The 27210-nt window shown below is 38.8% G+C and overlaps 1 protein-coding gene across 13 annotated transcripts in view; it reads left to right on the top strand.

The window, feature by feature from the left end:
* Positions 1-27210, top strand: part of GRID1 (glutamate ionotropic receptor delta type subunit 1) — a 772772-nt gene that overhangs the window by 547494 nt on the left and 198068 nt on the right. For all 13 annotated transcript variants that reach the window (XM_064145128.1, XM_064145119.1, XM_064145118.1 and 10 more), the window contains 2 exons: positions 6809-6970; positions 8296-8415. In XM_064145128.1, coding sequence (XP_064001198.1) covers positions 6809-6970; positions 8296-8415 — 282 coding nt within the window. The remainder of the gene's footprint in view (positions 1-6808; positions 6971-8295; positions 8416-27210) is intronic.

Below are 27210 nucleotides of genomic sequence, written 5' to 3' on the forward strand. Positions count from 1 at the left end.
CCTTTCATTTGAATGCTACATTTGCATGTGTCTTTAGCAAAGTTCAATTTAGACTTTTGGCCAGATGTTCAGTCATGGTGAAACTCAGAAATTTCTGAGTATAACACAAATGAAAAGTACGCTTGAACTGACTATACTGCCCATTTCACACCAAAATGTCTCCCTGAAGCCCAATGGCATGTGTTTTCTACAAGATGTGTTAGCAGAATTGATTAAAAACCCCACACAACTGTGGATGTCTTCTGACCATTTGGAATTTTGTGAGTACTCTGAAGACTAGAACCCCAAGTATATATTGGAGTAAGCTTTCCCTCTCTGCTCAGACTACCTCTTTTCACTGCTTGTGGTGGTTTGGCTGTTACCCACCCCCCACCCCACCCCCCCCCCCCCCCCAAACTTTAGAAAGAACCCCAGCTAACTCAGCCGGACTCTGGGAATATAAATGAAGCTATTTATTTACAGCTAGCACAATATACAAGCAGCTATTTACAATATATACAGTTATATACAGAAATATACAAAGTAAAAGTAATACAGAAGCACAACTCCCCTCCCAGAAACCTGAGTCCCCAGGAGGGGCTCTCAACCACCCCTGCACCTTCCCCCTGCCCCTCTCAACCTTACCCCAGTCCTTAAGGAAGAAAAGAGGTTCAGCCAAGAGGTTAAGAAGCAAGGTTAGTGGCAGTGAGGTTAGGGAGATGTAGCTCAGTCTGAAGCCAGAAGCAGAGAGTGAAGACAAAATGGCGAAAGTGTTATCTAATGTTTTCCCTTCTTGTTCCCATACATCTCAGCGAGACTGTGAGGGAAGTTGACATCACAATTGTTTTCCTTTTCACAGCTAAATTATCTACTTTTTCTCACCAAAACATTCTAGCCTGCTTCAAACTAGCACACTGCTGGAGTTCTCTATTTGCAGAATTACTTAATTGAATTTTTGTTCAGTCCTCTATCAAGGAGAGGACAGCAGTGGCTTGGATAAAGGGTCACTACTCCAATTTTTCATTTTTTGTTGTGTCAGAAACCTAATTTGTATTCATGTTTGTTTATAAATAAGATGGGTAAAGTCACTGTTCTGCAATCCCTACACCACCTCTTGTGCTCCTTCCTGACTTTTAGTTGTGTTCTGTTTTCTCTATTAAACATCTCCTGCTAGACTTGCCTTGGACAGCAAGCATGAGATGTTCCAAATTCTTGAGATGTTTAGTGAGTGAAGTTGATGCCTGTAGCTAACAAGCTTAAGTACTACAGGGTAATCCAGGCCTTGTAGTATAGTTAACATGTTGTTAAAAAATATACTGAGGAAGGAAAACCCTCAAGCTGGGCAGGCTTAGCATGGATGTTAAGAAGTTCTTCACAGGCCATTGAAATAGGCTGCCCAAGGAGGTGGTGGAAACACTGTACTTGGAGCTGTTTAAAAGGGGACTGGATGAGGCACTTAGTGCCATGGTTTAGTTAATTAGAAGTTGTTGGGTGATAGGTTGGACTGGATGAGATACTTAGTGCCATGGTCTAGTTGATTGGCCAGGGCTGGGTGCTAGGTTGGACTGGATGATCTTGGAGGTCTCTTCCAAGCTGGCTGATTCTATGATACTATGAAGGTCTTTTCCAACCTGGTTAATTCTGTGATAATTATGATAAATACTCATAGTAAATAGCTGAAGGGTGAAAATACATACTGTAGGCATGGAAAAGTGGTGTGAAATATGAACTTCAGTAAAGGGGAAAAAAAATATGTGATGGGCTAGTGTGGTGGTTTGGGTGTTCCCTGCCCCCCCACACTTTTGGAAACCACCCGGACTAGACTCAGCTGACTCTGGAAATATGAATGAAGCTTATATTTACAGCTAGAACAATATACAAGCAGATATTTACAGTATATACAGTTATAGACAGAAATCCCCTCCCAGAAACTTGAGTCCCCATGAGGGGCTCTCAACCACCCCTTCACCTTCCCCCTGCCCCTCTCAACCTTACCCCAGCCCCAAGGAAGAATGGAGGTTTGGCCAGGGGGGTTAGGAAGCAAAGTGGATTAGAAAAGAAAATAGAGGGTGAGATTAGAGAGTGAGATCCATCTCGGAGCTTGCCAGCAGCAGAGGAGAAGACTCCCTTACCTATGTTTTGCTTTTCATAGAATCATAGAATCAGCCAGGTTGGAAGAGACCTCCAAGATCATCCAGTCCAACCTAGCACCCAGCCCTATCCAGTCAACTAGACCATGGCACTAAGTGCCTCATCCAGTCTTTTTTTTAGTCTTATACATCTCAGCAAGGCTATGAGCGAAGTAGATGGATTAGATTACAGGCTTTTCACAGCCTGTAATCTAGTCCATCTCACCAAAACAGTCTAGCTAGCTTTAAACTAGCATAGCTAGGAACCTTCCCTCCCCACCATTTGAAATTACACAAACTAACTCAGGTGGTTTGGAAGTAAGATGAAGCTGTATTTGTAGCACGGCAAAATTTACATGCATATATACACAATATATACAAATATTTACAATTATATACAATTTAGAAATAATACAGAAATCCAGATTCCCTCCCAGGCAAAGCAAACTGCCCAGAAGGGCTCAGAGTTACTCCCTCTCTGTTTCTTTCCCCATCCCATCTCAGATGGACTCAGATAAACAAAGGACAGTTTACGCATTAATTGCTGAGATTAGAGGTAAAGTATCAAAGCAGATCTGGGCTAGAAAATGAAGTAATTAAATCTAGCCACACAGGCCAGACAGAGAAACAAACAGGGCAAAGTCCCAGGACAAAGTGAGAGAACATAGTTTATGTTTTAACTTTTTATCCCTCTCAGCAAACCAATGAATGATATAGACTGTTGGATGTAGTAATATTAAATGCAGTTATTCCATAGAACTGTCTGACTGTGACAGTGGAACATAAGCCATGGACAGGAAAGAGTGCATGAGTTCAGAAGTGCTGATAGAGGGTTGGAATGACCTTAGAGAATGGTGTAACAAATGTAAACAAATGTAAGGCTGGAGTCTGTGGTTTTCACCTATCTCTGCTGACAGAACTGCTCAGACACAATATATGTGCTGTTGAGAGAATATGAAGAATGTCTATGCTGATTAGGGTGTAATCCTAATGTAGTCCTAATCCAAGTGTATGTAACCAATTGGAGTCTAACATGATTTGTAACTTTTTTATGTAGCCTTCTGATAGAAAGTATATAAGCCCATGCTTGGGTGTGATAAACTGGAACTCTGGAACTTGCTTATGTTAAGCCTTTCTCCCCATCTCTTGTTACCCCTTTACCAATGGTAAACAGCCTGTGGCAATAGACGTCATCGTTATTTTCTTTTCACAACCAATGATCTAATATACCATTAAAATATTCCAATTGGCCTCAAACCAGCACGAAGTAATAAGGGAAGAACATTTGCTTATCAATAAGAAGAAAAGATTGTGAGAGTGGAGTATTCCAAAGAAAACTTTGGAAGCCTCATTTTTTTGAGGTAGATTAAACTAGAATGGGACAAGCACTAAATAATTCACTAGTTAGATTCCTTACTGCCATAAGACTTGAATAAATGTACAACTGAGGCCTGCTTTTCTCTGGTTTTAAGGAAAAATTTATTCAGGCTTTCATTTTTCTCCATGACAATAAAGCTGACATTTGAGTCGTTAATGAATATTTGGGTTTTTTACTCTGTGGAGTTTTTTGTTTGTTTTGTTTTGTTGTTTGTTTGGGGTTTTTTTTCTTCGTGAATGCCAGACTGCTGGCTGTGATTTTGTTCTCCATGAGCAGTGAAGCATGTATTTAAAACACAGGCACTCAGGCAAAGTCTCGCAACGGCCTCTGCAAACTAAATTAAGAAAATGAAATAGGTCAATTTTTTAGTCTTTTCACTCTAACAATATCCTTGTAAGTGTACTTACACCATAAGTAAACCACCGCTCTTCACTGCTCCTAGTAAGACGTCCTGTCATTAGAAACACAAGTGCATAACTGCATGTGGCAGTACTTGAACTTTGAAAGTTGAAACACAGTTTTAGGGCATGCTGGTGTGTGCATACGCAAGCACAATGATCTCACTCCCCAGGCAGCAGGCACTTCTGCTGCTGGCAGCCTGTACTTGGGCTGAGTTCCTTTTCCATCTGCTTCATCCAGAGTGTTGTGGCCACTTGCAGGATGATTTTGGCAGCAGCAGGGTACAGAAGCCCAGCTTGGGAATGAGGTTTTGAAGCACTGGCATGTGGGTGTCAGCTTGTCTTCCCAGCTGGTCTCTTTGGTGGTCCTGTCTGGCTAAAGTTCTGGCTTAATTCACGAGTCATAAGTTGGGGTCAGTCCTTGTGGCTTGCTGGCCTTCACAGAATAACACTCGTCTATGATTACTGCCTGTGAAAAAGCTAAAAGCTGTCTTTGTGTATAACTTTAAAAATTAAATAATTCTGGAAAATCTCATTAAATCCACATTAAAAAAAACATAACATTTCATTTAATAACATGATATGGAGACACTTCCATTGTCATTGAAAATTTATGTAAGTCTATACTAGTGTGTGGTGGATCAGATTAGACCTGGGTTCCTAATTCTGTTTTCTAGCATAAAGCTAGTTTCCTTTTGACATTAGGCAAAGGCAATGTTTATACTACCATGGATATTCAGGACCTGGGCTTTGCTCTGCACACTGAAGGATCAAAATAGGTTATTCTCTAGGTCACCAGGATGTTTTTGGTTGCTCTTGATTGCTTTTTGAACTTCAAAGAAGTGGCTCTTGACGTACAAGACTACAAAACCAATATCATCATGTGAACATCCTGCCTCCTCTTGTTTTAAATTAATAAACTGTTTGGATTTTGATCATTGTGCATTAAAAAAAAATGCTTTTAAACATGCTTTATAATTTATAAAGGGTTTTGCCCTTGCAGGATGAACTTCTCTCTTTTGTGTTAATCTATGACTTAGCAAGCAGAGAGGAAAAAATATTTTAAAAGAGATAATAGGTTTTCTTAATATTACAAATCCAGCCTCAGTGAGAGAGATTTTTCTGCTGTGTTTTGTTTTTTCTCGCTCGCATATTTTCTCTTCTGAAAAACAGTGCTTTGGGTTACAGCATAAGGTACTTCGAGTTGGATCTTCAAGAGCGGTTCTCTCAGGCTTCCAGTCTATTATACATCCAGAATCATGGCAGCTCCTCTATGAGCACAGAAAGTAGAGAGAAAAGTAAACCAGTGTTGCTCTGCTAGCAAATAAATCAAACTGTTTCTGGTAATAAGGCTGTAGTTTTCCAGAGCTAAAAACCACCCAGAGAGTGGTGGTGTATGGTGCCACGTCCAGTTGGCAGCCAATCACTAGTGGTGTTCCCCAAGGATCAGTGCTGGGCCTGGTCCTGTTTGACATCTTTATTGATGATCTGGATGAGGGGATTGAGTCAGTAAGTTTGCAGATGACGCCAAGCTAGGAGCAGGTGTGGATCTGTTGGAGGGTAGGAGAGCTCTGCAGAGGGACCTTGACAGGCTGAATGGGTGGGAAAAGGACCCATCCCTGGAGGTGTTGAAGAAAAGACTGGCTGAGGCACTTAGTGGCGTGGTGTAGTTCATTGGACAGGGCTGTGCGATAGGTTGGACTGGATGATCTTGGAGGTCTCTTACAACCTGTTTGATTCTATGATTCTGTTAAAAAAACAGTGCCACCCAAGAATATGCAAAGCATTTCTAAGCTGTGGTGATTCTAAAGAAGCAAACAACGAGTTGTAAGTTAAAAGTGAGGATGTAAAGTCATAATTGGTAGGTAGCAGAGGATGGCATGTAAGATACTGCATTTTCTCTATGCATGTAAAAATCTACTAAGCAAGTGGGCTTTGAGGTGTGTGGTTTAAGGTGCTTTATTTTGTGGCTTTGGGATTTTTTTTATCAAGAGGGAAGTCAACACCCCTGAATCTCTGCATATATTTTTAGAAGAGTACATGTAAACTTTGGAAATAGAATCGTAGAATCAACCAGGTTGGAAGAGATCTCTGAGATCCTCCAGTCCAACCTATTACCCAGCCCTGTTTGATCAACTAGATGGAGAACATCTAATTGTTCTTTTAAAACCATTTATTTCAACCAACTTCCACAGGTAAAGTTTTACTTTGTGGGTGCCACTGCATGTCAAAGAGCAGATCATGTGTTTTGCTGCCTGTATCTTGGTATGAAAAATTAAATACATAGTTGAGAATTACTAGTGTGTTGTTCTCACTCGAGCCTTTGTCAAATATTGTTCTCTTTTTCTCTCATATAAATTAAATACTAAGGATGCTAAAATCAATAACTGTAGAGAAAGTAGAATAGTAACCTGTCTCCAGTGTCTTTGATGGAGAGAGACAATCAGATCAAAACAATACTGTCACTTCTCCTTCCTCTGTTCTAAACTGTTGCATTAGTATTATATTTTGCTGTGCCAGAAATTACCAAGGAGGTTGCTCAAATGAACAAAAAGAACAGAAACTTAGTTTTTCTCCTTGCTCAAAGGATTGACAAAGTAGCAATCCTTGCCTTTCTTAGCAGTACTTTACAGCTTGACTTTATATCTGAACTGTGATTTGTTATGCCAATACAGCACTGCATTGCAGGGTGCAATGCAAATGTGCCACTGTCTTGGACAGAAGGGCCCAGATGCCCAGGAAAGAAGGTGGGAATGAGCTCTGGTATTTGAATTCAAGTGCCTTGGCTGTTGATTAAGGCAAACATACACAGCTTTTAGTTTCCACTTGTACCTTCTTGCAGTTTGTTTTGTTTGGTGGTTTTACAGTGTGTTCCAGAGGAAGCTCAAATAAACCAAGAGGCTCATTGTTATTATTGTTTGCAGGTTTCCAACCTGTACCTGTATGACAGTGTGCTCATGCTGGCCAATGCTTTCCACAGAAAACTGGAGGACAGGAAATGGCACAGCATGGCAAGTTTGAACTGCATGAGGAAATCCACCAAACCCTGGAATGGAGGACGATCCATGCTAGAGACTATTAAGAAGGTGAGAGCAGAAAAACCACTGTGCTGTAAGCAGCTGAAAGGCTTAGTTTATTTCTTCTTGGGATTAACTTTTGAAGACGATTTTGACCTCTATTCAACTTTGATTTATTGCAACTGATTTACAGCTACCAGGAGTGATCTACAGCTATTAAACAAACAAGTGATTTATTACAAATGAATTGCACACGCTGCAGTAGTGTTCCAGTGGTGTGCACTCTGCTTCTGTTGTTCTCATAGCTACTTACTGTGGAGGTAGTGTGATTAGGAATAGTCATAGAAGTTGAAGGGTGTATGCATCATAATAATTTCCCATAGAGAAGAACTTAAGGAAGTCAGCTGTTCAACCAGTGATGAGCATTGACTTATGTTCCTAGAGCTCAACTAGCTTTATAAGTTCATTGAACATTGTCAGTTACTTACTTGTGTACTCTAGCCTAGAGTAAAAGGAATATGATTTAGTCAAGTTGTCACTAACTTTTACCCTGTCTTTTCACACATTGAATTATTCAAATAAGGACAGTATGGTGGCTTTGCAGATGCATGCTAAATTCTTGTGTGAAAGATTTGATCACATATACCAGTGGGAAAAACCACTTGTAATTTACTGTGCTAACTTCACCAATTATTTGGGGGGAAAAAAACCCATCCATTCTCCCATATATATTGCTAACATGTTTTTTTTTTGTAGTAAGATGATCATATGTTTTGTTGCAGTCTGACCAATCCTACAGATGACACTACCCTCAGTTGCTAAATTAAAACTTCTGTTTCAAGCTTCTTTGCTGCAAAAATAAAATCATATTCTGTGATACTTTCACCAAGAAAGTTTCTTTGTGCCCCTCTTGGGAGCACAACAGGCACATTTTTACATTTGGACCTGGAGTTCATGCTTTGGTATTTAACCCCAGAACTAAACCTGCTGCCCTCAGTTACACCAATGGGGCTGCTGTCTCAAGGTCCGCTAAGGTCTTTCTCCTTTGTCTTTGCCAATGCTGAGGGCTTGGTGGCTTTTATTCCCCCGCAATATATGGTGAATATATTAGTGGTAATTTTCTCCAAAGAAATCCCAAAGCAAAACAAAACAAGAAGTCTTTTATCTGGCACTGTGTCTGAGCTAGGAAACATCGAATCAGTCAGGGTTGGAAGGGACCACAAGGATCATCTAGTTCCAACTGCCCTGCCATGGGCAGGGACACAACATGTGATTGCAACATTTGAATTCACTGTGACCATTTCCAAATCAATTTTGGCATCCCTCTAGTGAAGAAGGGTGTTTCTAAAAGCAAATTTGTGCTGTTCTAAAATTTCCAACACTTCCTTCCTTAGGGCCATATAACTGGGCTTACTGGTGTCATGGAGTTCAGAGAAGATGGCGCCAACCCCTATGTTCAATTTGAAATACTTGGCACCAGCTACAGCGAAACATTTGGCAAAGATGTGCGGAGGGTAAAGATATGCTGCCTTTTTCTGTCTTTTGTTTTCCTATGAATTATATACATTTCTATTTCACAGGGGAAAATGTAATTCATAGAGAATGAATTAGTGCTATGCTGCAGAAGAAATATGCCATAAGAAAATACTTTTGCTAGTATCTTGCACACTCAAACCTGGAAAAGCTAATTTTAAATTGCTAGATGGGAGTGCTTCAAGTTGTTTCAACGTGTCTAGTAATGAAGCAGTGCCATAATATTGTGAATGTAGTAGTGAAGACTGCTCAATTCTGCTCATCTATTTTATTGTTAATTAAGATATAATTGATATTATTGGCATTGTCTTGATAAGGAGGCCAACTAAGAATATAAAATACCTAAATACATGAAGATGCTTCAAAGTATAACTACTGCAAAAAAATTGAGACAGGTAAAAATACTCCAGAGAAGATAATTTCTAAAGTGGTTGATGGTGTATTGTGTAAAGTCAAGGATGACCTATCAGTGGTAGCTAGTGGAACAAGGACTGATGGGTATTAGAAAGCAGTTAGACTGTTTCCATGGGGCTACTGACATGGCTTAGGAAGAAGGCTACCTTACACATTCATGCAGAGTGGATGCTCCAAAAATACCTGAAACTCTCAAGGTACAGTAAGATTCTGAATGGAAACCAAACTCCTAATGTTCCTCAGGTGGTCAGCTAGTTGAACTGTATGGAGAATGTGTCCTATATTAACGAGAGATGAACAGAGGATTACATGAAGAATTCAAATTTCTGTTCTCTATTTTTGTTTTGCCTTAGGTTTCTATCTTTTGTTTTTGTTCACCTGAATTACATGACTCTAAATGGAAAAAACAAGCAAAAAGTTTGTGCTTATATTATCAACTTAAATAGCTAATATTGAGATTCTTTCAGAGTCTTAATTTGGCACAAGGATTCCAGACATGAAGCCAAAAGCTTTTGCAGTGTCTACTAGAAATTCAGTAGAAGGAAGAGAAGTATTTGAAATGCATAAATGTCCAGGAGATATAATTGAAACACCTCTTTTGCCAAAAAATGCCTCTGGGGACTTCAGCTTGGCTAGGCACCCTCCTGTATTGTAATGACCAGAAGAGGTTATTTCTCAGTCCATTCTAATTTCTAGAAGGCTTGTACTGCAAATGAGGAATTCTAAGTTCCAAGCTCTACCTGAATGATGAAAAGTCATCTTCAGTGTGGAAATAGCATTGCTTATTTAATAAAACAGTTGCTTAGGAGATCTAGGAAGCAATTCTACAAACAGAATGATGGCCCTCATTTCATGCACAGGTATGCAAACCAGAAACATCCAGTGCCATGTGGGGTGCTGTGGACCATTCTACTGTATTTATAGCTGCTATAATAGAAAAGCAAGAGTGTCCTGTCAGTCCTGAGCAGATAGATGCCATGAGGTGTGTGAGTCTGATTCCATTTTGTTACAGAATTCCCAGGTGACTTTAAGTAAGTCACATAATTGCTTTATGCTTCAATTTACCTTTCAGTAAAATTGGCATGATTACCACTCAGAACAGATTTGAGGCCATAAAGGGAAATTATGATGTGTGAGTATACATTAGTACTTTTTTCCCACTGTATGTTTCAAATATCGTAACACACATACAAAGGCTCTCACTTCAGTATGTGTAGCTTACTGACCAAATTGAGATGTAATCCAAATGTGTGAAGTGGAGGTAGATAAAATATCCTCAAAAGAGACCACAAGGCAAATAAATAGGCAAAATGACTAAAATGGGAAAATGACTAAAATGGCTGAACTGATATTCCACTGATGGCTTTTGATCCCTGATGTGCTACTTTGGGATTAGGTGGTTATTATGGGAAGACTTAACTCTTCTGATGTTAAATGCAGAACATTATACAGTTTCCAAACGAAAGGGAGTAAAATTCTAAATGGGTGGCTTTTCAAAGCTACTGGCTGCAGAATACTACTCTGAGCTAAGATGAAGTTCTGAAATTGATCCTTTTAGCTGAATATATAGAGGGAGTAAAAAGTCAGCAGTATGCTAGAGAAGTATATAGAAGAACTCAAACCAGATGATATTTCTTAGAACAACATTACCACAGAACTATTGGTATTCAATTATTTAGACAGTCTGACTTTTTATCGTTGCAGCAAATGCATGTTACAACTCAGAAGTACCTTTAAAAGCCCAGAAAGTCATGCTTATCCCATTTATATTGCTTAAGTGAGAGATCAATTCCCATTTATTGCCAGTTGTTTCTACATCAGACTTTTCTCAGATTTAGCTGTGGAGGAACACATATTTGATGAAAAACAGAGGTTTCTTTCAGAATTATTTTATTTTTCCTGTACCTATTTGTCCTTGCCCTGACCCTACAAAAACCTTTGCACGTCCGTGACAGAGGAGAGCAAAAGAGTGTAACACCGAATCTCGAGCTTTGAAGGGAATCCAGCCAAAAGCCAGTGGACTTTTAATACTCAGCATCCCCTAAAAAGTTTCTCAGGGATCATTTCCACCAGAAAAACTTCTAGGAGAATGATCAACATAATACAAATCTGGCAGTAATTTCCGGGGCCTTTCTGAAGAGGCATCTTGACTCTTGCCAGTTGCCCTGAGATCTGATCTTTCTGCAAACAATTGTTCCTTCCCCTAGCTGTAATCCAGTTATGAATACAAGTAATTGTGTATATTGGCTTCCTTCTTATACCTCCCCCTCTACTGCACAAGTCTAACACCGTACTTTTTTGGTCAAGTTTGACAGTGGCTTTTGCATATTTTGTGTGTTTTCTTCTTCCTTTGTTTGGGTGTACCTCAGTGAAAAGGAAACTTCAGAAAATGCTCTCATTTCTTGGACTATGAGGAGAGGCACTGTGAGGAGAGGCTGAGGGAGCTGGGGTTGTTTAGCCTGGAGGAGGCTCAGGGGTGACCTCATTGCTGTCTACAACTACCTGAAGGGAGGCTGTAGCCAGGTGGGGTTGGTCTCTTCTTTCAGGCAACCAGCAACAGAACAAGGAGACGTAGTCTCAAGTTGTGCTGGGAGACATTTAGGCTTTATGTTAGGAGGAAGTTGTTGGCAGAGAGAGTGATTGGCATTGGAATGGGCTGCCCAGGGAGTTGGTGGAGTTGCCGTCCCTGGAGGTGTTGAAGCAAAGCCTGGGTGAGGCACTTAGTGCCATGGTCTAGTTGATTGGACAGGACTGGGTGCTAGGTTGGACTGGATGATCTTGGAGGTCTCTTCCAACCTGGTTGATTCTGTGATAAAAGAACAGAGTAAGTGCCTCAAGTTAGGCCACCTTGTTTTACAAAAGGTTCAGGTGATTGCCTTCTGTTCACTGTATGCACATGGAGGTTGAGGAAGCTTGGCTTGTGGTGCTGAACAAGGCATTAGTGTTGTTACTTATCAGAGCATTTGAAAGTTGAAGGACAAGATTGTCAGAGAAAGTAAAAAGGCTTAAATGCTTAGCACTTGACAATTGCCAGGATGGTTTGTGTTCCTAAAGTCTGTAAACTGCTTTGAAAATAGCTACCTGAGTATCAGTATGTATTTATTTATTTTTTTTAAGGAAAAGATCTGGATACAAAGAGAATTGTAAAAAGTATGAAAGATAACAGAATCAACTTGATTTTTATAAGAAACCCCAGAAACTTTTATACCTGCTGCCACTCTAACATTTAAATTTGAGTGAAAGAAATAATTTAACAGAATGTGTAACTGGGATAAAGTGGCATAAAGTGTTCAGGTGAAGTATATGGAGCACAAAGAATGAAACTGGTAGCCTGCCATGTTCAAAACGTTTTGAAACTTTTGGGATTTGCATCTGTGGAAATAAAATTTCCTTTCTTCTCATTTCACCCTTTATGTCCACCTCCCATGCTAGATGTACATTCATCAAATTCAGCACCAGTCTTAATGACTGTAATTACTGGGTATTCCTCTGAATTTATTTATCAATATGTTGCTTCTTTTTCTCTTTTAAATTCTTATTTATTAGTCCTTTGTGAATTTATGTTGTTACCTGTATGGATGCTTAAAACCTCTCTTCTACATTTATGTTTTTGTGTCTTCCCCTTGAAGCTTCCTGAGCATTCCGTTCATTCCCAGCACTGGAAGTAGTTAGGGTGATTGTTACATTCTTTTGCTTCTTTGGTTCACTGTAGCTGCGTTTGAGGGCACTTGGCTGCTTTGTAGGAAGTTCTGAAGTCTGATAGAAAAAAAAACACTCTAACAAAACCATTTAGCTGTTCACATTAAGAAGCTGAATGAGTCATAGTACTGAAAAAAAATGTTTCTAACTGTATGAGACCATCCTTTGAGAGCTTGTTGGGAATCGTCAGTGGAGAACTGTGTCCCACTTCCAGAGTAAAAGGAAAGGAGGTCAAGACTACATTAACTCCCCTATTATTGAGCATCTATATGATTAGTTCTCCTTAATGGATACCTTGCTGTAACTTCCAGAGCACCTGACCTGGTTCTTAGAATCATAGAATCAACCAGGTTGGAAGAGACCTCCAAGATCACCCTAGCACCCAGCCCTATCCAGTCAACTAGACCATGGCACTAAGTGCTTCATCCAGGCTTTTCTTGAGCACCTCCAGGGATGGTGACTCCACCACCTCCCTGGGCAGCCCATTCCAATGGCAAATCACTCTCTCTGTGAACAACTTCCTCCTAACATCCACGTGTCATGTTTCTGCAGTTGTTTGGGTTCCACACAAAGTCACACAGCTGTCACAACAAAACTAAGCGAGTCAAACCCCAAGTATATTCCTAGCAGCTTATCAACTCATAGTGATCTGTAAACCCAAATGGTCTTGTTTGACCATGTGTACAGAAAATAGCATAGCAACTTCCTGCTCTTGCAGGGATGTGATTAGCCTTAGATAATGTCTGTTTATCTTCATCCTTGGCAGGAAGACCTTCTGTAAGCGTGAGATGATGTTGTTATTTGGTTTATTTTATGACAGGGATCATATTTTTTTATGAAGTGATCAGCAATTCTTTCCCAAGCTGGCTGTAATGAAGGCAGAATCAATGGTTTACACACATGCTGTATTTCACAAGAAACATTCTGTTCAAAATTATAATGTTTACCATTGGTTATTCATATCTGTCAGTTGGTATGTTTTAATTCTTTTAAATTAGATTTTCTTGACATATCATCTGCTTCAGAAACACACTTGTTTCCTCCTGCACTTCTCAGGCAGATTGCAGAAGTCACTAAGTAGTTTTGTGATATGTTTCACAGTTATCAAAAACACATTTTTGAAGTCTGATGCAGTATTTTAATTGGGAGTATTGCTTTTAGACAGAGTCTCATCCTTATCATGATGAGCCATCCTATGCTTTTTACTCATTGCAAAAAGGAACTGTATTTTCAGGGGTCTGCAGTATTAAGTGCTTTCGTCTGCAAGTATATTGCAAGATCGCATCATAAAAGATCATAGAATCATAAAATGATTTGGATTGAAAGGGTCATCTAAAGGTTATCTAGTCAAACCCCGTTGCAGTGAACAGAGACATCCTTCACAAGATCAGGTTGTTCAGAGCCCTGTTGAGCCTGACCTTGAACATCTTCAGGGATGGAACCTCATCTACCTTCCTCGGCAACCTGTTCCAGTGCTCCACCATGCTTATGGTAAAGAACTTCCTCCTAGCATCCAACCTAAAATCTACTCTTTTCTAATTTGAAACCATTGCCCCTCATTGTATCACTTCAGGCCTTTGTAAGCAAACTCTTTCCTTCTTGTAGGCCCTTTTCAGGGACTGGAAGTCTGTTATTAGGTTTTTCCAGTACATTCTCATCCCCAGCTCCCTCAGTCTGTCCTGTCAAGGTCCTTATAGCAGAGGTGTTCCATCCCTCTGATCATTTTTGTGACCCTCTTCTGGACCTGTTCCATCAAGCCCATGTCGTTCTTGTGTTGAGGGCTCCAAAGCTGGGTGCTGTGCTCCAGGTGAGGTCTTACCAGAGCAGAGTGAAGTGGCAGAATCACCTCTCTAGATCTGTGTGCTTCTTTTGATGCAGCTAGGAAGCAAGCCCATACGTGACGAGAGTTATCTTAGGTGCTTACTACTGTATTTGAACCAGTTTTTCTCATATGGAAAAACACATAAGTAAATTGCCAGAGTTTGGCTGTAAACAAGATGCCTAACTCTTCTTTCAGCACTTCATAAAGGGATGCTCAAGTATAGTAATTTGGTTTAATCTGTGTTTCTAAGATAGCTTTCAGCTGAAATGTAGGACTGAAGTCTTGACTTCTTATAATCACTAAAGATCCCATGTTACCTTGCAAAGGGAAGGGCTAATAGTCCTCTCATACTGGGTGAAATACAGTTTACACTGGGTTTAACTTTCTGCTTATATTGATTGAGTGTCATGGTACAACAACTTATAAAAGGTGGATTGTGGTCATGGGTTGTGGTTAGAGTCAATGATCTTGAAGGTATTTTCCAGCCTTAATGATTCTGTGATTGACCCTGTTGATCCTTTTCATTGAAGTGAAGAAAAAGACTCATTTTTTAGTTCTATTTTTCTGTAGATGATGGATGGAGGGGTAAAGGTAACTGTATTCATCGTAAATTCTGTATGTTGAAATATTTGTGGTGAAAAATGCAGCTGAATGTATAGGAAATGGCTAGGATAACTCTTTGAACCACAGAAGAGTACTAGATAAGAAAGATGATGGACCTGAGAATTTTTATCTGAAATGAGATGGGGTCCTTGTTTGCCCTAGTTCTGCAATTTTGGGGATTTTTGTGGTTTTGTTTGTTTGTTTTGTTTAGTTTGTTGGGTTTGGGTTTTGGGATTTTCTTTGTGTGTTGTTTTTATAATTGACATGTTTTATGTTCCATATGCTTTCGTTGTAAAATTATAGCTGAATTGTGACACTTACTAACTGAAAGTAGGAAAACATGGAGTCATTGTCCCTGGAGGTGTTCAAGAAAAGACTGGATGAGGCACTTAGTGCTGTGGTCTAGTTGACTGGCTAGGCCTGGGTGCTAGGTTGGACTGGATGGGATTGGAGGTCTCTTCCAACCTAGTTGATTCTATGATTATGATTCTATGTTTAGAAATGCAGGTTTTGTTGCAAACATGGGGGGGATACATAGCTCCTGTAGAGTTTATTTTACTTTATGTTTTTGAAAAACCATTGCCATTGGGACCCATGCTTTTGAATAAACTGTTACTTATGTTTGCAAACACCAAATGCTGTGTATATTTGCAAATTATACCAGTGTCAACCCTGAGTAAAAGGGATGTCTTGCAAATTTCAGTTGGAATTCCTCCAAGCTCAAGATCATGCTGGTCTTCTCCTTTAGAAGATTGTTCATCTGTTTATATGACATTTTCAAAGCACAGAGCTGGAGGCTAGGTTTTAAAAAGCAGCCCTATCTGAGTTATAAGTGGTTTGAGGATACCTACAGCACTTAAGACACTGCTGAAGTTTCCACAGCCCGCATGTACCACTGTCTGTATGATTAGAAATTCCATTTAATTCATGTCACATACTATATCATACTTACCAGATTATTTTTTAACATGTATGCTGCATTGCATTAAATTGGGATGTTAGGAGTGTTAGAATGAGTCTTCTAAAAACAGTCACATGTTTAATTATGGAGTTTTCATCAAAGCTCTTATAATTTATTGATGGATCCTGGGAGAGTATTCAGAATGGGATGAAGAGAAAGCCCATTTCTGTAGCTCAGCTCATGAGAAATTCCATGCTCAATTGTGCACACTATGAAGAGAAATATATTTCCATGGGGAAACAGGCCAAGATTTTCTGATCTTAACACCAAAGAAAATAGAAAATGTTTGAAAAGAAAGCTTCACAGCTTCTTTTTTACCTTTTTGGAAATCCAAAGACAGAGATTATTTGCTATTCTTTTCTGCACAGAATCAATCTTGAATAAAGGCAATAAGCCTTCTGCTCCAGAAAAGAAGGAGGGATAGTCTGTCTGTCTTGGTTTTATTTCCTTCCCCATGAAATAACTTTGAATCATGGAGGTTATTTGAAAATCACGCCAACACCAGAAGAATTTTCTGTTGAGTGTTAGACAAGCTTTTCAGCAACAATATTGATGATAATGCCAAAATACAAGCTCTGTGTTTTTAATAACAAAACAAATAGATGTCTTCTTGGCTTTGATAAGTACATAAACTAAAATGTTCTAACATCTCTTCATTTTTTAGCATGGATTCAGTGTTAAGAAGAGTTCCTAGAACTGTGTGTTGAGGGAGAACAGGAACAGTTTCCTTTCTGTAGTGTTTGAAATATACTGGATTTTTTTTTCATGTAGTAAACCAGCTCCAGTCTACTAACATCTACTTCACTCATGACAGTATCTCTCTATGGAAAGGTAAGCTGCAAAGTCCTGCAGAGTTTATTGGTGAGGTCTGAAGAACTTGCAGGTATTGGGCTTTGTTGGAAAGCAAACGTAATGAAGAGTGACAAAATAAAAATAGTAACTCAGGGACTCTGTATTATAGTGGAGGAGTTAAGGAGTAATATGCTGCTGCTAATTAGCAGCCAGATACAGGCTTTCTTTTAGGAAAAGAAACAGCATAAAAATTGTTAAATCTGACATCAATTATTTCCAAGTCTGTTTCCTTGAATATGACACCTGTGGAGAGGAAAAAAGGACTACTTGTTCATAGCTGTAAATCCCCCTCAGTTAGCATACCACCAAAAGGTCCCTTCCCTAGTGCTTTACTCAGAACATCACTTGTACTTCTTTCTGCTATGTCTGAAGCTTCTGTGTCCTCTTACTCTTGGTCCCACTGTTTCTCCCAACATCACAAAACTTAAGGAAAACAAGTGAGGAGGCAAATCCTTTCTCCTACATGTGTGTTTTCTGGTGTAATGTCTCTGTGGTGAAAGTGGGGATGACTTTTTTGTGTGAAGTAGTTGACTGACAGACTGGTAGTTTAAGTGGTTGCCTAACACACTGGTGATTTTACTGGCCTGTTAAGTGAATCATTTGTTTCAGTAGGCTGACCTTTATATCTCCCTGCATTGTCTCACATTCTTGTTTTTTTTCCATTGATTGCAATTGGTTACAATGCTGTGAGAGAAGTGGGTATGTTTTAAGAGAGTTCTGAAGGTACCATCTAGGAATGGTACATGGTTGATATCAGTTCTTGGGTATTTGCTTTGTTTGTAAGTAAAGAATGTTATCTAAATATACAGAAGGTTGTCAAAGTTCAAAACCTGGTGTTACTTTCCAAATACAGTGCTTAGGCAGAGAGGTGACTAAAGGTACTGAAACACTTGGGGCTTGTGATGGTTTGGGTGTTCCCCGCCCCCCACACTTTAGAAATCACCCAGACTAGACTCATCCGGCTCTGAAAATATGAATGAAGCTTGTATTTACATCTTAGCACAATATACAAGTAGATATTCACAGTATATACAGTTATATACAGAAATGTAAAAGGTAATATAGAAACCCAACTCCCCTCCCAGAAACCTGAGTCCCCGAGAGGGGCTCTCAACCACCCCTTCACCTTTCCCCTACCCTTCTCAACCTTACCCTAGTCCCAAGGAAGAATGGAGGTTCAACCAGAGGTTAAGAAACAAAGTGGATTATCCCAAAATGGAGGGTGAGGTTAGAGAGATGCAGCTCAGCCAGCAGCCCCAGCGAGAGTAATGCTGAGTGATTATGTAATGTTTTCATTTCTTGTTCCTATACATCTACATCTCAGCAAGGCTGTGAGCGAAGAAGACATCACCATTGTTTTCTTTTTACAGCCTGTAATCTAGTTCTCCTCACCAAAACATTTTAGCCTACTTCAAACTACCTGAAAAGTAGTCTTGGACAAGCACAGGAATTGGCAATTGCTTACACAGAGGAAAAAACCTAATATGCAGTAACTAGGAACAAGGGTAATATTTAATGGTATTAGAACATTTTACTATGAGTAGTTCTAGTCCATAATTTTCTTAAAGCTTTATGTGCAATTTATTCTGCCATATAATGTGCTAGTTTGAAGATAGCTGGAATATTTTGATGAGAAGAATTAAATGTGAAAAGAAACGGTGTTGATGTCTACTTCACTCATAGGATTGCTGAGATGTATAAAACCAAGAACATAAACACAGAAAACAGGGTTATGCTCTGGCTGCCTGCACTTTTCTCCCTAACCTGCTGTCTATCTAATCCTTCTGCTTTTAAAACCTCCTGGCTGATTTTCCAAACTCACCTTGAGCGTAAGGCAAAGTCTGGGATAAGGTAGAGGGATAGAAAGGAGGCGGAAGGGTGATTGGGAGCCCCTCCTGAGGACACTGGTTTCTGGGAGGGCTGCTGTGTTTCTGCATTAGTTTTTAACTTGTATATAGCTGAATAGATTAATAAAACAGTAAGTCATAAGTTGTTAGAGATTTTATGAAGTTGCTGTCTGAGCTGTATCAAATCTAAACTGAGCTCTCCCATTCTCTCTACTTTCATTCAAGATGCCATTCAATATCAATCTACAAGGCCACTGTAGCCATTTTAGTCATTTGCATGACTAGTACCTTGAGGCTCTGCTTTTGTTACCACAGAGACTTGCCCAGGTTGTTAACTATATTAGTATTGTGTCATACATAAACCATGTGGTTGCGCGTGCAGAAACCTTCTATTTTAGTTTTGCCATCTTGACAGAAAAATGCTATGGAAATGTAAGTTTTGAGAACATTTGGCTTTGAGATATCTCCAGGGTATTTGCTAAGCTAGAGATGAGTAGTTGGCTCCAGGTGTAAAATATGTTTTTCAGGCCAGATGTAACAGAAATTGCTTCTCATGTTTCAAACTTGAGGGAGCAGTTCACTTCTGGGGTTGAATCTGAAATTTTGTCTGGGTTTGGCTATTTGAGGTTTTTTGTTTTGTTTATTTGTTTTTCCCCTCTCTCCTAAGTGGTAGTACAAGGTCATCTCAGTATAAATTTAAAAGAAAAATAAGTGTTGTTTCTCCATGTTTTTATTAGGGCAAGTGAGGGTAAAAGAAAGCACAAAATATTTACTTCACGTACTTCATGAGCATGAGGGAAGTGCACTGAGATTTTGTTGTTATTTTTTCATTAACTCTGATTGGTTTCTGAGTGTTCAAAGGAGGACTTTTCCTTGATAGACTCACTGAAAAGACATTAAGCATCTTTAAAGCTTTAAAAAAAAAAAAAAATATATATATATATACATATATATATATATATATATTTTTTTTTTTTTTTCCCATTTGAACACAAACAGGAACACAGTAATCAGTGAAGCAGAAAACACAGGTTTGCTGCCTGAGCTGGCTTAAAATGAAAGAGTGAATTTGAATCTAGGGTACAGCCCACGGAGTTTGCTACTCTAGTATTGCTCTCATTATGGGACTCATTACAGTGGCTCTCTTAATTAGAACAAAATGTCAAATCCTCTCAATCAATCAAAGTGAATCTCTTACGTCAGGGGCTTGTTTTCCATGTTTGCTTATCTTCCTGTCATGCATCCCCTCAATTTCATTGCTAGCTAGGTGGTCCTGCACCCTACTGTCAAAGATGGTAATTTTCTTCCACAGAAGCCACTATCTCCCCTAGTTCTGCAGGCAATTCAGTGTGGCCTTACATGCTGTCTGGCTCTGAAAGATTGGTACCTTCCTCTGTGCTACCTGACAACAGCTTTTTTGTAGAACACAGCTTAGATTCATACAGTTAACTGAGAGATTAAATAGATGCCATCCATTCCCCAAATCAATATGAGGGAGTAGAATTCTAGTCAGTATTGGTTTCCTCTCTGTTTCTGTTTTGAATCTTGATGGAGGGTTTGGGCAAAGAGAGATAAATCGTTCCAAGATCTGTGACTAAGTTATTTCAACTGTGGTTCGACATAATAAAGTAAGAAAAAATATGTAAAGGGATGTCTAGTATTAAATCTTAGGAGAACAAATGGGGAAGTTTTCCTACTTACTTTCATTATTTCTGTAATGCATCTCTGTATATTTTGCCTATGGGTGGTATTACAAGAATGTTGTGCTTCTACTATGCCAGCCATGACTTACTATCATGATAACACTTTATTATCCAAGATGAGTCCTGTTTAATCTTTTTAATTATCTGTATACCGTGATCTTTCTCTATTTCTTCCATTCCCAAGATGCAGTCAAAACCAGTCATTTTTTGTATCCAGTAAAGATTTTGTAAGGAAACTAATTCAGATTACTTAGTAAAAAATGTTAAGGCATTTTAAGTAGTTTTGACTTTATAATAATAAAGAAATTGCATTAATTTTTGGGCATAATTTATTATGATTTTTCACATTCACAAGAAAAAACTTAGTGCAGCCCTAGTGCTTTGTTTTAGCAAGCACACTTCAAGCAAATCAATGTCCTTTGTGCTTCAAGATGGTGTTTTACTGAAGCAGCCGTGAAGGCAGGGACATACACTCAACATCCCAGTACATCATACAGTTTTGCCACTGTTGACTTGGTGTGATCACTCAGGTGAATTTGTTGAGTAAAATATGGTTCAATATTGGACAATTTGATGAGGATATGAGAATAATGATTATCTGACAGCTAAGTCATCTGTGAAAGGTCAGAGCCACCATCACAAAAACCTTCATGTCTGCCACAGAGGGACTCTGCTTTGGAAAATAAATAACCTTCATCTTAAGGGAAGCTTTCTAGTTGGAAAAGATCAATATTGGTGGAAAGAATAAGGCTGGACATTCCTCTGTCTCTCTCATATAGGGAGTACATTAACTTGAAGTCTGCTGATAAAGGCACAACATTAATTGCACGCTTGTGATGTTTAATTGCTTTCTGTCTCATTCAAGAAACAATGTATTTCCTGCAAATTTTGTTTATTATATATTTTCTTTGCAGCACAGGTCAGACATAAAATGTCATAATCATTCATTGCATTTATAGGTTGAGCTATAGATGCCTTAATAATATTTTATTCAAATAAAACCAGGAAACAAATTTCCTTGCTTAAAAGGGCATCAGGTGCCCTTACTGTTCACATCCTCTGGCTTCCACTGAGGAGAGCAAGTACAGCCTGTTTCTTGACCATTTACAGCTCTTCAGAGAGGACCTTCACCTGCTCACTTCTGTTTCCTGCCAGTTTATCCTTCTCTGGTCTTACAGATTTTGAGCAAGGTATGCTTTAAGAATCTCAACTGGTTTTGCTGGTGTCTCTGTGTGGGAGGATTTATGGTAGGTGTTTTGACTATTGATACTGGATTTTGAAGATGACTTGCTCTGTTTTCTCACCCTTTATGAAGCAAAGAAAAAGCATCAACAGGATCTCCTGGAATGACAAGAAGAATTAGATCTGTTCAGCCCCATTCCCTCCTGTGTCTCCCAACACAGCCTGCCTGTATTAATATACTCATTGTTGCATGATAGTTAGTCAAGCTACAGCAAAGAGAAGTATTCTTTCCCGTGGCTGAATTAACTTTCTAGATGTAGGTGGTGTAAATTAGGTACCTACTGTCTCTCTGGTTTTAATTATTTCAGAAATCTTGTCTGTTTTGAATTTCTATTTACTACAAGCACTAACAAGACTTGAGAGCTCAGGAACAGACCACCAGCAAGGCTCTGCAGAGTCAGACTTTCCAATTGAAGTGATGTATTGTAATTCTGATTTTGCCATACTCTCACTTCTCTAGTTTTGGCTTGCTTCAGTAGGTATTGTATGGTCTAGTTCAGAAAGTTGGTATATGGATTATTGTTGCACCAGATCAGTGAGTAAGGGAAGTGACTGTTTTCTGACACACCTTAAACCCAAAGCCATTTGTGTACAGCCCACTGTCTCTGCTTCAAATCCTATGGTGTTTGCTGTACTTCAGGATAGAAACTGGGCTTGATGTTAGCTTGATCTGTCTTAGTGGCAGAGTTCCTTTGGTTTCTCAAAATGCTGGATGATAAATTAAATGGAACATGGACCCAGGAAGCAGAGCAGTACTCTGTGGGAGAGTACACCTGGTGCTCTGTGAGATGTATACAAAGAGCACAGGCAGTTCATTTGAGTAATCCCAGAAACCTGGAGATGATATGATGAATGAGAGAAGCACCTCCAGCCAGCCTGTAACTTAAGCAAGCTGACAAAACATGTTAAATTAAGTGCTGGTTTGACTGACAGCATCTCTACTGAAATCCACCTGAGAACTAGTTCTATTGCCTTCCTGATGAATATTTATTCTGAAGTGTGCCTGTTTTGAGTGTCTTGGACTTCTTATGTCTCAGTATGCTCAGCTGCAAATCTAAATGTACTCCTTTTGTTTGTTGCTGGAAATCATACACATCAAAATGCTGAGTCTTTAAATTGTGGAAAGATTATAGAATATGCAAGCTCATATGCATGCATGCAGGTATCTATTGATTTTGCTGGATCTTAATTTCCTCAGTGGCATATTAAAATCTATTGTTCTTGTCAGTTACTTAAAAAACAAAACAAAGAATCCCACAGTTTTTCTAAGGGCATTTTGAGAGCTTTACATGGACACATTTAGAGATGTAAAAAGCACATCAAAAAGATTTAATTTGGTGTGCTGAGTAATGCCACCAAAAATGTGGGTGTTGTGAAACAAAATAAGCCCATTGGAAACACAGGGATGTGGGAATAGCTGAAAGAATTTGAGTTATAATCATCAATAAGCCTGACAAGATGACGCCAGTACTTCCTTCAGCTGATTGCAAGCTAGAAATACAGTTATGGTTTACAGACTGTGCATTAGGACTTAATATTGCTGTGAGGAATAGTCTCCCCTAATTTTCTCTATGTATTATTGTGAAGATAATCATGCAATCTCTTTTTTAATGCTGTGGGACAGCCCCCACTGCCTGGTCTGAGCTCAGGCAGTGCTCAGCCTTTGCCCTTCCTCTAAACAGGGATCTGGTTTGGCACTCATCAAGGTAACACTAACAAGGTAACCTGAGTGACTCCTGGTCTGGTCACCACACAGGGAAAGCAGCCTTGTAACTGCTCAAAGGTTGGACAGGCACGTTGAGAAATACTATAATGTTGGTGACATCTGGGATACTTCAATTCCCTCTAGTATGAGAAATTGGAAGTTGCTCTTTCACTTGCCATCTGGTAAGCATTTGATAGCTGTTTTTGGGCAATGCTGAATAATTGGTAATGAGTTTTCTGGTAACAGTTCAGAAAGTGCTATAGAGGGCAAATATGAAGAAAATGCAAGCTAGTTTAGAGCATGAAGAAATATTTCTTATTTAAATCATGTCATTTATTTTGTTATCCAAAATGGTAGAAGTATGTTGGTTTGTATTTTTAACCCCTGGGTGTGTTCAGGGTTGGCTGGATGAGGCCTTGAGCAGCTGAGTCTAGTTGCAAGGCATCCCTACTCACGGTGGGGAGGTTTGAGTAGAAGATCTCCTTTCCAACCTAGGTCATTCCATGATTCTAACAGTTGCATTCTAGGTTAACTTATTTCTCGGTTTTTCAGAAAGTTAATACTTTTGCTGTCAGTGTCACCATTTTGATTTTCTGCTTCATGCATTAATTATGTGTGCAGATTCCTCTGAGATATGGTGGTATTCTTTCTGCACTTTCTCTTTCCTGTCATTACCTGCTTCCTTTACACATATATTGGTCATAAGCTTTTGCTTAACTTACTCCCATCTACTACACTGCAGATTAGCCCTTTTGTGCCTAATTAGTTTCTCCCTGAAGTTTATTTTCACCTTTGTTGTTTTGCTGTGTTGGAAGCAGATTCTTAGCTTTGTTACTTAGCATGTGACGTGAATTGACTTCTACTGAGATAAATATAAGCTGCCAGTATCCACCCCCCTGAAAACTACCTTTACTTTTTTTTCCCCCTTCTCCAACTGTTGTGTACTTTGAAATAATTTACCTGGCATGTCTTAAGCTATCGACATTATGAAAGAGTTGTTACATTTCACCACAGAAATGACTGAATACATGTGCAAAAAGATGAAGGGCTCTTTAGGATGAAAATCACTATACCACAATGATTATTCTGAACGACGAAATTCTAAACTGCATGTGGTTCTTTATTACTTCTGAATAAGAAGAAATAAAACCTATTGAAGTATTCAAATGTTATAAACTTTATATATAGTTGTTTTGTTATTTGTTGGGTTTGTCTTTTTTTTTTTGGCTTATTTTATTTTTAGGGTTTGGGGTTGTTTGGGTTTTGTCTGTTTGTTTTTAAATGAAAGAGCAGACATCTATGACATCTACCTCAATTAGGTTTTAAACAGTCCTTCAGCTTCAGAACTTTGTAACACTGTGCCCTGAGGAACCTATTTTTGTTATAATTGTATTCCAGAGGAAATAATCTTGAACAGAAACACTTTTCTATGGTAATAGCTTAGTAGAAGTTATACTGAATTGAGGGTTATTTAAAAGCTTTTTGTCTTTATGAGGTAGAATGGTCCAACATCTTTGGAACAAGATACTAACTTTGGGCTAAATTGAGAAACGTAATAAGGGAGAAATATTTCTCAGGAAATTTGGTAGGTTGAGGATGAAAAGACTGAAATGATTAATAAATGTTTTTCTTCCTTTGCACAAGAATAGCTGCTGTTCGTGCCATTGGAAGTTTTGTGGTTAAAATTGAAGGATCTGTGTTCTCTCTTTGCTATTCTCCTGTTGTGTGCTACTCTGACAGTGAAAGGCCACTGAATGGCATCAGTTTCAGATTTAGGAAATGCAAAGGGTCTTATTAATGTCTAAAGTAGTTTGGTGATTGTCATCAACACCATAGACATAATAACTATTCTTCTAGAATTTATGTTGGAGTCCAGAAGAGTGACACTTCCAAATTTGGGAAGATAAGATAATGTGAGTTATGTGGTTAGTTACTACTATATGTGACTACTCTGGGCTTGAGTATTGTCAGTGAACTTGTAGTCTTCTCTCTGATCTTGACAAGAGTCAAGGCAGTGGAAAGTATGTTCTATGTCATTAAGCTATTTTTGAGGGATGGAATTTATATCTTTCTTCTATTTTACTGTTTCTATACTTTATAGTTCCTCTTGGGACAAGAAACTAGGGTAAAACCATACAGAAATTAAGGGGGGTTTACATATTTTTCACCAAATACTTCAAAAACCTGGCAGAATATTCTCATCATCTTTATGAACTATTTTTTTAAGTGATTTGGATCATCATGTTAGTGTTTAATATGTTTAGTACCCTGTTTGATATTAGAAGTGTCTCCTTTGGGGTTTTCCTGTATTTCTGACTTAGGGTAAATCCCACAAACCGAGAATATAAACCCCAGAGCTCTTCTGGATTTTTCTTGCTCTGTTTGGCAGTTTTTGGGTGTATGTGTGTCTGTTTTTCTTCCACATTTAGAAAGGAATGAAGTGTATGAGTCCTCTCTTTGTATAATCAACATGAGTCTAACTAACAATTTAATATTTTTAAGTAGACATAGAAAATATCTGTGAGTTAATTTTCAGGCTTAAGTTAAATGTCTAATAATCTGCTGTCATTTCAATAGAAGTTACAGGCCTAATTGTTTATCTTCAGTCCTTGTAGTACAGGAACCCGAAATAGGGTGGTTATAGTGATCTCTTCTGTCCTTAATATCAAGTCTAATAGCTCCAAAATCAGGTAGTGGAAGTGGCTTTCACACTTGGTCTCTGTCATGGACAAAACTCAATGTTTTGGTTTCAGTTACACCTGATTTACCTTGCTTGAGGTTCTTATTTTGCATCTGAGTGTCAGGTTCAAACCTGTCAATACAGAGGAATATCCAAATACATTTATTTATCTGATATTGTTCACATTCTGTGTTTTGAAATTAGGTATTCTTTGTGTGAGACTGAAAGAGTACTTGGCTCAAAAATATGCTTGGAGCTTGGTTTCAGTACAAGTGCTGTTTGCATTTTGTTTTTAATTCAAACTGTGGGAATCTTATTCATTTCACATGTTTTCCTTTCCTTTGTGACAGAACAGTCTGAAATAAAGTTGTCACAGTGCCTAATATCTGTACGTAAATAGTGAAAACAAAATGTGATTTTGCCAAGACTTCTTATTCCTCAGACTTGATATATGCTTTTAATCCCATGGTTTAGAATATTTATGTAATACTGATATATAAAAAGTGAAAAGCTGATGCATGACCTTGGGAGTGTTTTATATCCTCTTTCAAAATTTTCCATTGTTTTGTATATTTTGAACTACAGCCATTTTTCTGTGTGCTATATCTGCCCTGAATAACTTGCTGTCTAAGAATATTTACAGGGGTAGATCACCACATGCCTGGTGTGTTATGAAGGGGAGATGAATTGATGTGAGATGATATTTTTTTCCAAAATTAATATTGTTTATTAATTTTGATATTCAGAACTCTTGCCACTCCTAACCACGAATTTTAATAATAATAATCGGTTTTTTGCACTGTCATGGAAACATTTTACAGCTAATAACTAGGTCTAGTAATAACCACTGGCGGTCAATGTACTGCTTGTCCACTAGATGGACTCAAGGAGTTCTTTTCTGCTTATGGAGAATGGAGAATTACAAAGAGTCTTTTAAGTATTTACTCACAAAATCATTATTACCCAACTTGTGGGGCTAGCCATAGTCCCAGGCAGTACCCAGATTCTTTCAGGGACCTCTGTCTTGTTGGCCACTGAGGCTTTCTTCTTCCCAGGCTTGTGGAGAAAGGAGGCAGAGAATCTCTGACCTTTTCTCCTGGCTCCTCTGGATGATCTGTGTATCTCCAGGATGACTCGTCTTGGCAGGAGACTTTCAGATGTAGGCAGGATATCTTGTAATGTGCAGTCTCAGCATGATGCCACGCTGGCTATGCAGGTGGATCGCGTGGAGACATTTAGAGTCTGTCC

Source organism: Pogoniulus pusillus, chromosome 6 (assembly GCF_015220805.1).
Source record: "Pogoniulus pusillus isolate bPogPus1 chromosome 6, bPogPus1.pri, whole genome shotgun sequence".
NCBI classification, from domain to species: domain Eukaryota; kingdom Metazoa; phylum Chordata; class Aves; order Piciformes; family Lybiidae; genus Pogoniulus; species Pogoniulus pusillus.